The sequence below is a fragment of the Bacillus rossius genome, chromosome 16, assembly GCF_032445375.1.
Source record: "Bacillus rossius redtenbacheri isolate Brsri chromosome 16, Brsri_v3, whole genome shotgun sequence".
Taxonomy (NCBI): domain Eukaryota; kingdom Metazoa; phylum Arthropoda; class Insecta; order Phasmatodea; family Bacillidae; genus Bacillus; species Bacillus rossius.
Window position 1 is genome coordinate 28199502 of NC_086343.1, and position 18200 is coordinate 28217701.

At 38.2% G+C, this 18200-nt stretch overlaps 1 protein-coding gene across 2 annotated transcripts in view; it reads left to right on the plus strand.

Moving 5' to 3' along the window:
* Nucleotides 1-18200, plus strand: part of LOC134539931 (ataxin-2-like protein) — a 122280-nt gene that overhangs the window by 73533 nt on the left and 30547 nt on the right. For both annotated transcript variants that reach the window (XM_063382294.1, XM_063382295.1), the window contains exons 7-10: nucleotides 4061-4332; nucleotides 7954-8113; nucleotides 15833-16002; nucleotides 17539-17977. In XM_063382294.1, the coding sequence (XP_063238364.1) occupies nucleotides 4061-4332; nucleotides 7954-8113; nucleotides 15833-16002; nucleotides 17539-17976 (1040 nt within the window). In that variant the 3' untranslated portion in view covers nucleotide 17977. The remainder of the gene's footprint in view (nucleotides 1-4060; nucleotides 4333-7953; nucleotides 8114-15832; nucleotides 16003-17538; nucleotides 17978-18200) is intronic.

Here is an 18200-nt window from a genome sequence, read left to right on the forward strand (position 1 = left end):
CTCCGCTGTAGTCTCTTGTGGGCTGAACGGAAATGTAAAGAGAAGTACGACCCTCACTCAGTACGTATCTTCCTCTCCAGATAATTTTTCCTTATTTTATTTGCTTTTTACACATCCATATTCGAAAAACCACTATCGAACGAATACCTGTTATAGCAACCATAGATGCAATGGCGTATGTCCAAAAACTTACATCAAGTCATGCACTCCCATTGCACAAATCTTTTAAAGATAAAACCATAGATGAATTAACCAAAGCTGGAATTGAAAATCCACAGACTTATGCAAGTAGGAATAACGAGAATTTAAACCGCGCTAAATTATAGTAATGGTTTTATAAATGCATAGATAAAATAGCTTTGCAATAGTATCATTAATTAGATTTGAGGCTCTCTATTCACATCTTCCTCTTACTTTTTTTCAACATAAAACATTTTAAATAAATTACATCAACTTTGCACACATAATCTCATAAAAAAAAAGAAAAAAAAGAAAAACTGTAAACATAGTGACGGTTTACAGCATTTTTAAAATATATTATTTTCTCACTTGTTTTTACTATGGAAATACACAACAAAAGTAAAGGAAATATACATAAAAACTTACTAAACTACATCAGCACTTGCCGACTGCGAAATATGAGACCGCGTGGCCGTGATAAGGCCGTCACGCACATCGTGGCTAAGTGCACAGCTGTTTGTTTACATGGGGACAGGCGGGTGGGGTTGCGCAAGGTCATGCCGGCCGCTTCCTGTCGCTTTGACCGCATCTGGTTTGCTGGAGACATGTGCGCTAAGCTGATGATATCGGGTGCATATTTGCGGAGTTTTGAATACTTACTAACAATACGTAAACTCAAAGATTTAGTGAAATTTATTTTAAAATTTGTCACATTATTACTCACGTTGAGACCTATGAAAAATGTCGAACACAAAAAAAAATTTTAAAAAATCTCCAAGTACGTTGGACAACCATACTAATTATGTAAAATAATTTTTCCGACAATTGGTACGTAACACAAAAATAATCACGCGTACAGACCCTTGGAAAATAACACAAAATTAAAAATCACTTTTTAAAAAATGAATAAATTTTTTTTTGCCTTTATTTCACTGGACTTTCGGACAAAATAAACGACTGGACCTCTTGGAAGTTCATCAAATCTTTCGTCGAAGCATTTGTATGCTGATAAAAACGACTGATTGTGTCAAGTGCCTCCATCATTGACGTTTTCGACGGAACAGATACGTCACTTGGTTCGTTGTAATTATTGTCATCATCTTCAGACGCCGCTTCGTTTTGATTAGAAGAGACGAGCTCTACAAATTCCGTGTAAACAACAATGCGTGTAGTGCCGTACACTGAAACTACACTAGAGCTGTAGCAAACCGTATGTATTCGGTACTGAGTAACGGGTAACGAGTAACGAAACGTTACACATGGCTGGATTTCGTTACTCGCATTTTTCGAATGTTTTACGCATGCGCGCGCATATTCGATGAATTTACGTTACAAAGAACAATATTTATTGGCTTGTAACATTACCTAGTGGTTTGATGAAGGGCTTGAAATATTACAAGTGATATTTATCTGTGAACATTGTCAAGTGGCTTCTAGGAAATAAATAGTAACTAACGGGTTGATTAAGTTAATTAAGCTACATTAATAAAACTTACCTTTTGTTAAAATGGTAATTTACATATTATTATTGTTGCTTACTTAACCTAGCAAACCTTTTTTTTTAGTTCATATTTGCCTTCATTTCCAGAAGCTGAAAATCAACAACCTTAAAAAAAACACACTAAGCCTGTACACGAAAAAATTTGTTTCATTAATTTTAGTGGCGCACCGATATGGCTTTACCGATTACCGATTCGATTACCGATTATGAGAGCAATAATCGGCAGATACCGATTCAGTTACCGATTATAATGAAATAATTTTTTTAAGTGTAATAATGCACACAAAATTTTTATTCCCATGTGAATTTAATTACAAGAGTAGGAAATTGAGAATACAGTTATAATAACAGTATAAAAATATATAAAATACACTATTATGTCATTGCAAAGAGTAAATTAAATTAACTTCTATTGATATCGGTTTTTGTAAACAACTTGAGTCTAATAATTGTAATTTACAATGGGTAAGTTTTTGTTGCGGAAAACTAGCATTATTATTGACTATCACATAAGGTTGCATCGAGAAATTACCGTTTAACAATGTAAACATGTTGCTATATTTTGTTCACTTGAGTTTAAATAAAAATGTTTCCGCACTTCACTTTTTTTTCCCTAGTCGCCATCTCACTATAATTATATAAAAATGACTCAAAACCAATTCTAGCACATGTGATTTTATTAATGTTGACTGAATGTATAAAATTATAAATACTTTTTCACTTTTCACGTCACATACAAATAACACAACAACGGATAATGTTACCAAAGACGCCCATAACGAGTTTGTAAAACGCAGTGATAAACTCTGAAAGGTATCGGGACCACGATTTTGAACCGCTACTACGACTCGAAAAGATCGGTTCTCATAGAATACACTGCAACTGCTTGTGGTATTTTGATTGCGTGCCATCTATTTTACATCTCTGGCTGTAGGTAATGTACAAGGCCACTAAACAAAAGACGAAACGTAAATAAACGTGTTGGAAAAATGTATTTTTTATTGTTAGAGGCAATGAGATTAATTAAACTTAACGAAATATCTGTAATCTTGATATGACTGAGTTAGATGAATTTTGTAATATATACAAATATTACCGTATTTCGTCCTAAAATGTGTAACAAAATGTTACACGGTAAAAACCTACTTAATTACGCCGGGACGTAGATAATCGGCAAAGTAATCGTCAAGATAATCGCCGATTACGATTAATCGGTAAGTACCCATAATCGCCGATTACGATTCATCGGTATCCGCATCGGTGCACCACTAATTAATTTATCTCACATGATTTCAAAAACCTGTACTTTCAACATTTACCCCTATTTTTTACTTTTTATATAGGTAGTTAAATTATGGCTAAACATAATTTGAATTTACATTTAGAATATTATGGCATTTTACAGGATATTTAAAGTCTATGAACAATATTTGGAAACAGATCATGGTGGCAGGCCTGGGTTAGGAGTTATGTTGCCATGGTGTTATTTAGCTGGATATTTATTTACCAGATATATTTATTTGGAGTAGCATTGCCACAATACTAGTGAAATTTATACCTTATAAAGATAGTACAGTACTTTAAACTGAAACATTTTTCCATTGCAAATGTATGATGTTTGGCGGGATTTTAAAAAAAAAGTATATGTTATAGGTGAGAACGTTGTACTGGTATTCTACTGTAGTTGCCGCGTGCACGACAAAAAGACTCGGTTCACAGCCTTGTGCTTAGAAGCGATGCCACGCCGGAAGCGCCAGCGAGCATCGCACTTGTCATCCGGCCTCACTAACACAAATACACCCCTGACTGGGCGGGCTTCTTAAGGGCTTCGCCTACCTGGGCACACATACGGTGCGCAGAGCTTCAGGAAAAACAACGCGATTTCAAAACTACTCAAGATATCCGAGTGGGGCCTATTTACGAATAGCATTTAAGAATTCGCTGAGGGCCGAAAAGTACTTTTAATTTCGGATTAAGTTTTTAAACTGTATTTTTAGAAGAGTTAAAATGCCTAAAACGCATGTTTTCAGAATAATTTTTAGGCATAAAACAATCAGTATAGATTCTTGAAAGCACTTAAGGGACTTGCATAACACCTTTATCTTCATTTCTCATAATGTTACGGTCACAGCTCAAATTTCACAGTTATCCTGTGACGACGAGACGAATGCGCGCCAGTTCAGAGACTTGCGCTTAGAGGCGATACCGCGCTAGTAGCACCATCGAGTGTCGCGCCTATCATCAGGCCTCACTAACACACATACACCCCTGACGGGGCGGGCCCCTTAAGCCCTCGATTCAGTAAATTCGTTGGTCGGAGTCTCCCAGACGCGGAACGGTGTGGCGGCGGTGTTCCAAGCGTGCGGGTGGGTTCCGCAGAGATGGACGACATGAAGAAGTTCAGCCAGGACTTCAAGCTGGCGGCCGGGGCCGGGGACCAGGAGGACGGCAAGGGGCAGTCCTGCCCCGCGCCGCCCCCGCCGCCCCCGGCCGCCCCCGCGGCGCCCGCCCCGCCCGAGCCGGCGGAGGACGTGGCCCCCGTCGCCGACGCCCTCAACAAGTCCACGCTCAACCCCAACGCCAAGGAGTTTGTCTACAACCCGGACCCGAAGCCCGTCGCCAGCGTGCTGAATGACAGGGTGGGTGCTCAGGTATCTGTCTGCAGGTCACTTAGAGGACTGTTCATGAAATTCACAAAAAAAAACACACAGATACAAACAGCGGTGTTGCCGGAAGTCACAAAAACTTAACAACTTCCAGCAGGCGTTTGCTAAGTTGCGATTTGATGTTTTGCTTCAGTTTGTAGTTTAGTTGCATATCTGATATAAATCTTTGAAGACTGTCTAGTGTCTACTTAAATTATATGTGAAATCAAATTATCTTGAAAAAGTCAAGCTTGAAAAGGTAATATTTCTGTAAATCGTAGATTTTTTTAGGTCAGTTTGTACAGATACAGGCTGATTCTGAATTAGACTTAATACTTCTGTAAATCGTAGATTATTTAGGTCATGTTTGTACATAGATACAGGCTGATTCTGAATTAGACTTAATATTTCTGTAAATCGTAGATTATTTAGGTCATGTTTGTACATAGATACAGGCTGATTCTGAATTAGACTTAATATTTCTGTAAATTGTAGATTATTTAGGTCATGTTTGTACATAGGATACAGGCTGATTCTGAATTAGACTGACTAACTTCAGGTGCAGGTTCATCAAGACGTTAAGCGTTTTAATTTAGAGGACTGATGGTCTATAGTGCTTCCCAAGGCTGCTATACGCCTTTGAAGTTGAGGCTGAATAACATTTTTATTGTAAATAACAGAGTATTTAAGATTGTTCATTGAGCATTTTGTCATGATGAACCCGCAGCTGAAGTTTGTCTGCGGAATTCAGAATCAGGTTGTATGCGCACATGTCGTATCTACTTTATAAGAATTGTAAGAATATTTTACTTCAAGGTACTGAAATTTGTTTACCAAGTATTTTTTACACACATTTCAATTGTTTTATTTACAGATACTTGATATGCTGCAATTAGTTGTGTATGCACACAAAGAACTCTAAAGTTTTGTGAATTTATTTGTGTGTGAATAGTGTCTTCTTCTCTCGTGATGGCTTCTATGGAGTCAAAATGAGTGTCTTTAATCTTGTTTTTTCTTAACTTGTGTCTCTTTAGAAGTCTCTACTGTTATTATCAAACCGAGAAAATGTATTTAGGAAAAACATTATTTAATGTGGTGATTTCAAAAAAATCACATTTGAGTGTTAGGTAATTATTGACTATAGGGTATGTACCCGAATCTAAAAGGACCCCCAAACTACAGTCTCATGTTTTCAGGAAAAAAAATTTTTATTGTACATATTAAACACATGCCAACAAATAAGATATAAAATTGAAAATATGAATGTTACAAAGGATTTCAACCACCACTTTTGAAATACTGTTAACAGTTTATGTACAAACAGAAATAAATACCTATATGGCTGCTACTGTAACTGTTGGAAACTGTTAAGAGTTTCATTATGCTGATGCATCATCTTCATTGTTATCAATAAAATAATCACAGCAAGGAAGTACTGTATAACCTAGATTAATGTTTTTGTACAAGAAACTAGTCTATAAGATGGGCGCCGCCCATCTTGTGCTACAGAACGTTCCAAAAACATCGGTCGTAACATGTGCAGCCAATAACTTACTGCACAACCTGAAAACATTGACCCAAAATTGGTATGTTTCCATGAAAATCAGTGTATCTGAATCTAATGCGACCCCTTTTGTTTTGAATGATAATTTATGGTGAAAAATTGTCGTCTTAGATTCGGGTATATGTAGGGATGGGGCGAATCCTGATTTCCTCGAATCCGAATCCTAACTCGAATCCTCGACTGGAATTGCCGAATCTCGAACCCAAACCCGAATCTTTTAATAGATGATGTCCACATATCTAATGTAAGTGAGATGTATTCTGCTTGCACTAAAAGTCCCTTGACTTTATCACATGTAGATTGGTACATTTCTGGTATAAGTATATATAAAGACAACAATTTTTTCTTGAGAAATTTCAGTTTTAGTACAGATTAGCGGTTAGGATTTTTTCTATAAATAAGCTAGAGGTCTGCGAGCCTAAGAATTTTACTTCGAGCCGAGCTCGAGCTTTTGTGGTACAGTTACACTTTTGGGAAATTATTTTTATCTTAAACTTAATATCATGTTTGAATGAAGTATTAAAATGAAGTGGGCTTATTAATTTTGGGTAACTATTTGCAGAGTGTGTTTACATTTTGCACTGCTAGAAAAAAAATAACATTTTTTTTCATTGAATCTTACCTGTTTCGATTTGTTCATTAGTAACTGATATCATCCAACTAACATAACCAAGTAACTTATATGTTTGTGTAAATGTAACATATCTTTGGAAAAATTTCACCCTTGTCAATTTTTCTGGAGTCCTTACTGAGCTTCAACAAACTTAGCACCAAAAATCATGTTGTTTGAAAAGTACATTCACATTGTTTCAACATTTCCACTTTTCAGCACAATAATTCTGAGAGAGATTGTCACAGAGTATTCAATTCTGTTCTTTAATCTATCATTCAGAACAATAATTTGTTCTGCACGTTCAGGAGTTAAATTAGCTCTACGATTGGAGATAGTGTTTCCAGCAAAAGAGAAGCGTCTCTCGCTGGCAACCTGCTTGGCTGGAATGCTTTAGTAAAATTGCTTAACCTCAAAATTAGTATCACAAATATCTGTAACTGGTCATTAAAGTTTAATCAATTGAAAGTAATAAAAATAAAAACATTTTACTTCATTCAATTTACACTTGCAAAAAAAACATACACACAATAAATCTACATGGAAATTAAAGTCTTTTTCAATATCCTGAAGTCTGAAATATGTTTACTCATGTCATCAAATGTAGAGCTGTACTGAAGAAGCCGATTTTGCCAATATTTAGTTGAATCGGCATTTCTGCCGACTTCCGATACAGTACGCTCGTTAATTTTCGGCCGATATTACTGAAAAACGAAAGAGACTGCCATAACCTAAAAATCTACGAGTACCATTTTCACTTTTCGTAGTAGTACTGCATTCTTTCAGATCGCATTATTTCTTAGCAACATGTGCCAACCGTACATATCAAAGTTTAACATCCTTTTTTTTTTTTTTAACAATGTTCTTTAATTTAATATGTCATAAATAAATAATACATTACTATCACGGTAAATATACATCTCAGTTGTTACGGTAACTATAGTGCAAATATGGTAGCTATCATGCTTCTGTAGTAATTATGGTATTCTACAAAGAGTCTTTAGTTCTGTTTATGGTAATTATCTTAAAATAACTATTGGGTTTGTACTGTAGTTATGGTACATCATCCATATTTCTTCGTATGTTGTTGTTCATTTGTCTTTTCTTCATATTTACGTGTGCCATTATTTGAGACAAGAAGTTTCAGAAAAAATTTTAACGGACATTATATCACACATTTAATGGCGTAAATGACGAGACCTCGGGCAATTTAAACGCTTTATACGGAAAAACCTACCATGCGGGACCTCTTAAGCGAGTTTTACTGTATTTTTTTCCCGTAAATAGTGTTAACCGAATCCTTTGACGAATCCTATATCAGACCCGCCGAACCTTCGAATCCCTAGGATTCGGCGGATTCGGCGGATATTGGATTCGGTCGCCCCATCCCTAGGTATATGCGGTAGGTGTGGTCTGGGGGAGTGAGAGGGAGGGGCCTGTGTCTTGTCGGCAGCAGCCGCCCAGCACCCCCACCTCCCCGGGCCAGCGAACCCCGCAGTACACGCCCAGCCCAGGCGTGCCAACGCAGGTGATGCCCCCGTACATCGGTGGCCAGCGGGAGGCGATGTTCGCGTACCAGAACAACTCCCGCACCACCAACAGGTTTCGCAGATGTGAGTCCTGCCGTACGGTGCCCGTCCGCCTCCGTTTACCATGGATAGAGACCTGAAAAAAGTGGGTTTATTTTTTCTCAAAAGTGGTGTTATTTTCCCCAAAATTCGTGATATAAAAGCGAGGTTATTTTATTTAAAATTTATCTTTAATTTGACAACGTGGATGTTTCAAATGAAGTATTCTAAGTATTCTGAAGTATGTCTGATTATTTGATTAAAAAACAGTGTTATTTTTACTTTTGAATACATATGCTGATAACACACAATTGCATAGAAAATAACAAATTTAAATCATCATTTAACAAATTAAGTACTTACTGAATACAAGAAATTTCACTAAAGGAATTTTGTTATAGAGCACTTTAAAAATGGAAAGGCTAGGGTTAGTATAATGCTGCACTATTCTGATAGTGATAATAAATATTTACAAAAAATCATACTGTAAGTTACTTGTTAATTTTGGTCACCAAAAGAAAGCATGGTGAAAATTTCAATGTTTTTTTCTTTAAGGTTTTGTCGTCTGTCTGTTACGACATTATTGTAATGACTAAGCAGTCGCTCACTGTCTACATTGTTTGTGGGTTTCCAGACAGCATGCAGCACTGCCAGTGCAAATTCACTGGACTTAGCACTCAGAGCGGTCAGAACTTGCACAAAATCTATACTCTTTTCAGTCTTGATTATTTCTTGAACCTCTTCTCTTAAAGCTTTGTAACCCTTAAAAAGTTCTGTCTCTTCAATGTTCTTCATTTGAGTGATACTTTTCAAAGTGGAAATAACATTTTCGGTCTGGTTCAGGATTATTTTTTTTTGGGTTGAACAACTTGCTCAAAGTTTTGAAAACTGGAGCTGAGGGGTCACCATTAAATAACATTTGGAGTTTATCCATCGCAAGTGCTGAGGCCTTCTGGCATTTGTGTTTGACGTGAGCTTGCTCACTCGTAGTCAACTTACTCATTGCACTTTCTAGAGATGAATGGAAAATTCCCTTTGAATTAGCTTCAAACCCGCTTTTTACACTTTCCACATCTCCATACAAGGTGTGGGCAGTGGGATACTTCGCTCCTTCCAATTTAGTTAGCAAGTTCACAAGCTCTGATGCATGGTGCTTTATAAAAATACACTGAGCCAAAACTAACTTTAGATCTTTATCAGAAAGTGAGGAAAGGTATCTTATCCCAGTATTGCTAGACACCTGGTCAGACCCCTTGAAAAATGAACTGATGTGAATGAAGTAATCTGCTAGTTAGAACACTGCCTTGAACCAGGCATTCCACCGGGTAACTACTGGCATAGGAAATGGTGTGGCGGGCTGTGGGGTTTCTTCTTCCAGATACTGGAGGTATTGGTGCTTTCTTTTTCTAGTATTTAGAAAAGCCGACTTAACATTCGACACAGCATTGTTAACATCTGTAAGTTCACTACTGAGCACATTCCCTACAAGAGAGAGTTTATGAGCCCAACACTGAATGTAAGACACATGCTCACCAAACAACACTTGTAGACTTTTGATACATTTTGTCATATATCGTGCTGCGTCGGTGACAAGTCCCATGATGTTTTGTTACTGAACACCATACTTCCCCACACATTCTGTGATGACCTGAGCGCAAGTTGTAGCATCTGCCTTCTTCAAGAAATTAACAGACGCCACTACAAGTTTTGGCAATGCAAATACGTCTGTAAACACTTGAAATAATACAACAAAAACACATCTGCCCATGCGGTCTGTCATTTCGTCACAGAGAATGTAGAGACGATTGTCAGATACTACATCTTTGACACTTTTGAAGTGATCTGCTGCTAGTTGGGGTGTGTATTTTTCCCGTAAGTTTTTCACACATGGCAAATCTCCACCACCTAAAACAAAATGAAAACTTTGGGGTAAGTAATTCTGAAGAATAGAGACTTTTGCAAAGTTGGGCTCACTGTCTGTAAAAGGATAGGCCTAGACCTACAATGCTAAATCATTTTATTACATTAGGATTTATTTTTACATTTATTCTGCATTCCAAGAAACCAAATAAGTTAGTGTCAATGTTTGTGGGGTAAAAAAAAAGTAACCTAACCTAAAATGCTACAGAAAAAGTAAGTGGGGCCTAATTACTTTAATACCACAGTAGAGTGGCCTATTAACATCAAGGAAATTAATTCACACACTTTTTGTAAAGAAATTGCGATGACATATTTTTGTACTTTGAGTGATATTTGGTGAGTAATTCACCGAAATAATTTTAGGAAACACTTTTAATACTGCAGGTATGTTGTGTACAGATCGAGGTGGTGTTTTCACACATTGCAAAATGCAAAAAAAGAAACGGAGGAGGGTGGGGAATGAGTTGAGTTATACCCGGCCTCGTGAAAGAAAATAAATTGATGCCTTCAGCTTTTCAATTGGCATTATTTTTATTAAAACAGCGAGTTTCACCGACTCTCCGACATGGTTAGGCCTATGTACTGTAGGACCTAACAATACGTTATTTAATGACCTAGAGTTAATAAATACAGAAGAGCTTAACTCAGAATGCAACGGGGAAAAATCCTACCTTCAACGAACTCATTTAACCATGACTTTAAATGTGGGTCTTCTAATTTCTCCAGCGGTATATTTGCCTTGGCGAATGCCTCTGTCGTTTTCATTGCCATGTGTTCAATGTCGATTTTACGTTGATTTACGCTGCCGAAATTCTCGACAACAGACGTCTGGATTTTCCTTTCAGAAGAACCACTCGTGTATTTTCTTTTAGAGTTGACATGTTTTTCACTTTTTATGTGTTTTAAACGGAATCTTTCCTCTCAAATGCCACTCTGCAGTTGCTGTATTTACACATAAGCGTTGACGCATCTGACGCATAAACACCGGCACTTTTAAATTCGTCGGCTCATTGCCGTACACTGACTGGAAGTTTTGGCATCTTTAAACTTATAATTACGGCATGAAACTTTAGATAAATCACTCGTATGCGACAATCACGTCAAAACCCAAGAAGTGAAATCTTAAATGGCGATAGTTTCGCGTCGCGTGTAGATGTTATACTCCGAATCGATTAGTCGAACTCATTTAGATACAGCGACTAAGAGAACACATATATCAAAAGAAAACGATAAATATCGATGTATTCAATAGGAAATATCGCCAGCTCGTAAATTCGTTAAATGAATCGTGAATAGTTATTTGTTTACAACAAATAAGCGTTATTGACTCAAAACATAAAAAATCGCGTTTCTACTGTGAAATAAAGAAATTCGTGTTATTGTTCGGGTTTATCGCGATCGCGAAATTTTCAGGTCCCTAACCATGGAACATTCTTTTCAGGCCTATGCGGGTATTCAAGTTTTTCGAATACGAATACTAATGTCTTATCATCCGTATTCTATTTGACTTAGAATTCTGACACTTCAGTATAATGAATGTTCAATTAAAAATCAATATTGTACATAGCATATCTTGTGAGTTTGTCATATAGAGTCAGATCTCATTAATACGAATCCTCTTTTACGAATTTCCTGTTTATGCAAAGTACTTTCACAGTCCCAGAAAATGGAAGTTGTGTATGTAAATTACAGCCCAAAATGGTTGGAAAACAAGATGTAAAGTGCAACTCTAGTGGCGATGTTAGTATCTGAATTAGTAAAGATGCCATTTTGTCAACTGAATCTAAAAGGATCGTACTCCATGCCGTATTTGTATTAGTTGTTGGAAGTGCACATATGACAAAGTATAGATAATCTATTATAATAAGTTTGGGTATTTTCTTTTGTTCACACGTTTGCCACAACCTGAAGTTTGTGTGTATGTTGTATTGTAAAATGACTGCAAAATGTAAACGTAATGATCTTACATTGCAAGTTAAAACTAAAATTATCAAAGTAGTCGACAATGGAGAAAAAAAACCAAAACTCTAATCATTAGAGATTTAACACCCCACAATTATCCTTGTCAACATTAAGAAAATAAATTACATATGTTGTGAAAGATTGAATCAGCTTTTGCAGGTTCTTGGGGTTATCCATTATAAAAATTGTCCTAGGTCAAAAAATGAAATATGTGCAGAAAATTTGCCAATTTCTGGATCTATGAACTACCGTGTAATATCACATAATCATTGCTCATTTTGTACTAAAATCAAGTTTATGCAAAAAAAATAAAATAAAATTTGTTAGGCAAAGTTATTCATAAAAACAAAACCCATTCACGGAAAGTACGTTTATTTAAAAAGTGGAGTATAAAAGCACGCCGAACAATTTTAATTGATAAGTCATGCAACTAAAACCTTTCTTCAACTTTAAATAGAAAAACAAAATGCAAATGTGAGCCTGATCTAACGCATAACTATCGTCGTAGTAGACACCACGAAAGAGTGCAGGCCATCAAATGTAGTTAACTCGGCACTCAACAGAGAGAACGCGTTGCATGCACTCGGCGAGATATCGATATTCGACTACGTGTGCGTGTTCTATACGGGAAGCAACATAACCATCATGAATGATGCCAACTAGAGCTGGCTACATTTTCATAAGCGGTACACCACGGCGACGCAGACAAACAGATAAAGGTTATAATGTTTAAATTAAAGTTAGTTTTAAATGTAGGAGAAAAAAAATTTAATATTTTCTTTATTCAAAGAATCTAAAATTTATTTATTCGTGTGGAAAAGAGTTATTTCATTTGAGTTCATACCCGTGTCCTTACTATTCTCAATTATTATCTCTTGTTCTATTAAAAATATTAGTAATTTATCTCTATCTATAACTAATATGCAAGAAGTTTCACTTGTCATGCGTGGACTCCACACACATTTTTTATAACAGACTGCTTGTGTTTTTAACATAGGCTGTGTAAAAATAATGTTATCGAGATTTCCGGTCCAAAATGTTAATTGCTCTACAAAAAAAAAATCCCCAAAGTGTGGTTAGTGCAAGGCAACAAGCCGAGTTTAAAAGTGACGGTGTTTATGCGTCCGATGATGTTACTCTAATGTGTAAATACTGGAACTGCTGAGTTACATTTGAAAGAAATCAAATCAAAATTCCATTGTAAAGCATGTAAAAGGTAACAAATATGTGAATGTCAGGCAAAACTAATCTAGTGGTAATGATGTACAATGACCCTTCCGCACCAGTAGTATTCAGGACTGTAAATAAGCGTTTCAATTAGGGATGGGAAAACCGATTCCCAATTTCATCGATACCTACTGATTCTACTTAAATAATCGAGAATCGAGAATCGATGATAAAAGTCGATTCCCGCATGTAGCAAAAAAAATCATTTCACAACATTGCAAATCTGTCAGATACAATTATTTAACGACTCTTTGAGTGGGGTTATGACTGACTAGACGCATATATAACAGTCATATTTCCCCAAATAAACAATATCTACTGACTAGACGCATATATAACAGTCATATTTCCCCAAATAAACAATATCTAAAACTTGGGTCGATGTTATGCACAAGTCAAAGTACAAAAATTATTTATAAAAAAATTATCACTGCATATTAGTAGGGGCCTGTTCTTTTCGCGATCGCGATTAAACGACGATAAACGCGAATCACAGTAAAATACAGTTTATACGCGAAATCGTCACAACACGGCGTTTTTCCACGAAATTTAGTATTAAAAAGCGAAATCGTAATGTTTTTACAGGAAATTTAAATACTGGGTAAAATACTTGTCTCGTCACTGGTAAAGAAACACCGCAACATGGCCGCCACTGAACATTAATCATACATGCACTAAAGCAAACAAAAGCTTACACACGCTCACATTATAATGTTAAACCCAAAAATATACTGTAAAAATACGCAAAACTACGGCGTTTATTTTTCTTTCCGGCATAATGTTTGGATAGATACGACAAACAGGCGAAGTTTTAAAGCCTACGCACACCGCTCGGGGCACTGACGTCAGCTTGGAACAGCGAAAACGGATAAATACAAAAGCAAGCAGATGATTGGGCGAACGGTGTTTGGAACAGCCTTACGTGAGTGGCCATACCACGTCAGCCGGGGGCGCTGGCATATAGTTGGAACAGCGTCGTAGTATCAAGCAGATGATCGGGCGAATCAGGTACCAGGCTCTGGAAACTCTTATAGGGGACCTTGGGAACTATCTTTACTTCGTCACCCAGCCGTACGGGGCAGCACAAGCATTTTAAATCGCGCCAAAAAGCGGAAAAATATAAACAAACATCCATTTTCGAACGGTGTGACGATGATGATTAGTTGGTCAGTTTTATAGATTTTGTTGGGTCGTTACCACAACGCCGAAATAACAACGAATGAATTTGTGTTTCTTAAATGTAACTTAACTCCGAAATACCACAATCAAGTACAACACTCATTTGCTAGTTCTCTAGTTGTTGCTTAATTTTGTTACTGTTTCATTTCACAAATTTTTTAGTTAATTTGTACCCTTCTCTAAGTTAGGCAAGTTGTATGAACGAAAATAATTTATACTGCTCAAGGAAAGCTTAAATTTTTTTTTATAGTTTATTCCGTATTACAAAACAAATTTTAGATTAGTTGACCCCTTTGACATATGAGCCATTGACTCCTAATGATGTAAACATTTATATGAGTTAATGTTAATAACTTAGTTGTGTACTCAAATTTGATAAATATGAATTTATGATGTATGCTACATCATTAAATGTATTGAAAGATGAACAAAAAATGTTGCAAATAGAATTTGAATTATTTAATATTAAGTTAACTAGGTGAGTATCGAGAATCGAAGGATTTTTTAAGGAATCGATAATCGGGTATCGGAATCAAAAATTTTGGAATCGTCCCATCCCTAATTTCAATCCAAAGAACATCATCCTCAACCAGGCAGAAGATGATATTTCACTAATGAAAACAATTCCCAAACTCCATAATTTTGAGAACACCGAACTTTTCAAGGTTTACGAAGCCCATAAAAAAAATGAGCATGTGATTTGTAAGATAGAAAAGCACATTGACATGATTGAGTATAAACAACAATCATTTACACTAGCAGAGTCCTGTTTGCTGTTTGTAGAACTACGATGTTGAAAGTTAGAGTCTGTGAGTACTCAAAAATTCAGAAATTTAATCAAATTATTGTTAATTCAACATTAATAATTTAATAATTTTCTTAAATTATTTGTTACTCATTGATACTAAACACAACTGTCAATAACAACACATAATAAATCTTGTCCTTGCGGGTAGTAAAATGTCAAAAATAACAATATTATATCTAGAGCTGTACCGATTCACAAAATTTTGCCGATGTGCCGATACAACAACTATTGCCGATTCAGTGATTCTGAACCGGTGCAGGAGAAAACACATTTTGGTTTAAATTAACGATTACATGCAGGGCCGGATTTAGGGGAAGGCAAACCGGGGCGAAAACCCCGGGGCCTCCACAAACAGAGGGCCCCCCACAATAATTTCATATAGGTAATTCTTGTCTCCGATTTATATTTATGTATGTTTTTTTAAATACTAAGAGAATCTACTTGATTTCACAGTATATTATTTATCAGAAAACTCGACTGAAAAAAAATTGTTTGTTTTTATTTGGATAATAATTTGGGGGCCAGGAGGACTGCGCTCCTCTGTTGCCCCCGAGGCCTCCGGACCTCTAGATCCGGCCCGGATTGCATGTGTGTGGTATAGTATTTGATGTGTTGGAGAATTGTTGTCGGTGCGTGACAGGGTGTGGACTGGTGGCGTGTGGTTGCAGACCAGGGGCCCGGGGTGCAGCCACGGCCGACAGCCCTGCCCGTGCCGGCCGTGCACATGGCCGCGGCGCCCGGGGGCCAGCCGCTGGTTCCCATCCCGTCGGCCCTGCAGATGCCCTTCCCGCTGCCCTACGGCCCGCAGCAGCTCATCCCGGCGCAGCCCTACCAGCAGGTGCGGAACTGAACAACTCTGTAATTTTTTTTTTTACTGTGCTTCAAATTTGAAAAAAAAAATTGTTTGCGTAAAATTTGCTGCAACGTGCCACACCACCAGTGGCGTAGCCAGGATTTGTGGATTGGGGGGGGGGGGGGGGGGTTTTAAAGAAACATGGACCCCCCCCCCCCCTGTATTGAAGCGGGGGGGGGGGGGGGTCCTGGGGTCCTTCCCCGGGAAAATTCGGATTTCAAGGTGTAAGATAGTGGTGCTATTTTTTTAGCAGTTTTCGTACTTAAATTTAATATTGTAATGGCATAACTGCCAACCTTTCATGCCAGTCATCAGTAATCACTCGGAGGCATATCCAGGATTCGGTGTGGTTAGATGAGGGGGGGGGGGGGGGGGGGTTTTGCCACGCCATCCCCAACACCCTTGTTAATAACAACACTACAGAACATACATTAAGCTACATTTTTCAGCAAAGGCCTACAGCATTTTGAAATGAAGAAATGCACTCTTTACATAAAACGTCAATGTTGTCTGTGTCATACACTTTAAACTAACATTAAACTCTTTAAGTCAGATGTTTCGTTGCATGTTTTCCAGCCTGCAACTGTTTTTGGGGAAAATGTTTTTTGTGAACAACAACTCTGCATTCGTAACATCCGTATCGTCACTGTTTACAAAAAAAGACGAAATTGATTTATTGTCTGATTTCACTTTCGCATAATCTCGGTGTTTCTTGCAATCAAAATGTCTTCGGCAGTCGTCTCTACTTCCGTGGGCAACCGAAAAATCACTATTACAGACGTTGCAGAATAAGTGATTCTCAGACACAGATGAACGTGAAAAACACGGCCATTCACTTGCATAAATGTCCCGGTATTTTTGTAATAAAGGTGTTCTTTTGCTAGTACTTTCACTCCGCACAGCATCACGCTTCATTGTATTTTCAATGCCACTCTTAAACGGTAAAATAAGTGACGCGTAGCCCACGCAATCCAAACATAACGGCCATGTTTACAGTTAACTCGAAAAGGACGCCAAGACTGCTTGAAAAAATCGCCGCAACAGCGCTACTATTGCAAGATATCGACAGCGATAACTATCGTACTCACAGCGTCACCGATATCGTTCTATAGTAAACAAATATCACTTAACCGGCTTTTTGTGGTTTTTGTAAAAAAAATCCGTAATACTTTCTTACCGACCCGTAATTCAGTAATATATGTCACTACACCGTAATAATTACGGACAATCCGTAATGGTTGGCAGCTATGTAATGGTAAAAAATTTTTTTAATTTTTTAATATGAAATTTGTTTTGAGTGATGAATAAGAAATTTAAATAAAAGATTTGGTTCTAAGGGGGGGGGGGGGGGGGTGTTTGAACCCCTAAACCCCCCCACCCCCCACCCCCCCACCCTTCCTGGCTACGCCCCTGCACACCGTGCCATGTTTCCCATCTCGAAAAACACGGGGTTTGCTTCCACGGGTAATCGAAGTGGGCGAGAGATCCGACTCTGTAGCGAGGCAGTAATATGTGTTCCAGCTGGTGAGCGTGGTGGCGGACCACGGGGGGGCGGCGGGCATGCTCCCCCTGCAGCCGGCGACCATGGGCTACTTCCCGGAGCTGCAGCACCACCACCACCACCACCACCACCTCCCGGCCCAGCCCCCGGCGCCGCCCCCGCCCCCGCCGCCCCCGCAGGTGCTGTGCGCGCTGCCCGCCCAGCACTACCAGTTCCCCCCGCAGCAGCAGCAGCAGCAGCAGCAGCATCAGCATCAGCAGCAGCAGCATCAGCAGCATCAGCAGCAGCAGCAGCGCAGGCAGCAGCCGCCCCCGCCGCAGCACTACCAACACCACCACCACGAGGGCCAGCCCCCGCCGCCCGCCATGGTGCCGTGGCTGCGCCCGGTGCTGCCGCCCTCCATGCAGCCGCACCTCTTCCACCACCAGCACCCGCACCCGCACCACCACCAGCAGTGAGGTGAGCGCAGTGTCCAGGAGAATATTGGAGTGCACATTTAAAATAAAATAATTTTTTTTAATTATTCTTTACCTATATATTAAACAAAGTAACACTCGGTTAAAAAAAAAAAAATATTTTTTTTCTGCAAGGTTATACGTACGAGGTATGTTTAAAAAGTATCAGAAATTTTAGTTTTTTTTTTTTGGAAGAAATTTATTTCTTCATCTATACAGTAAAAGTC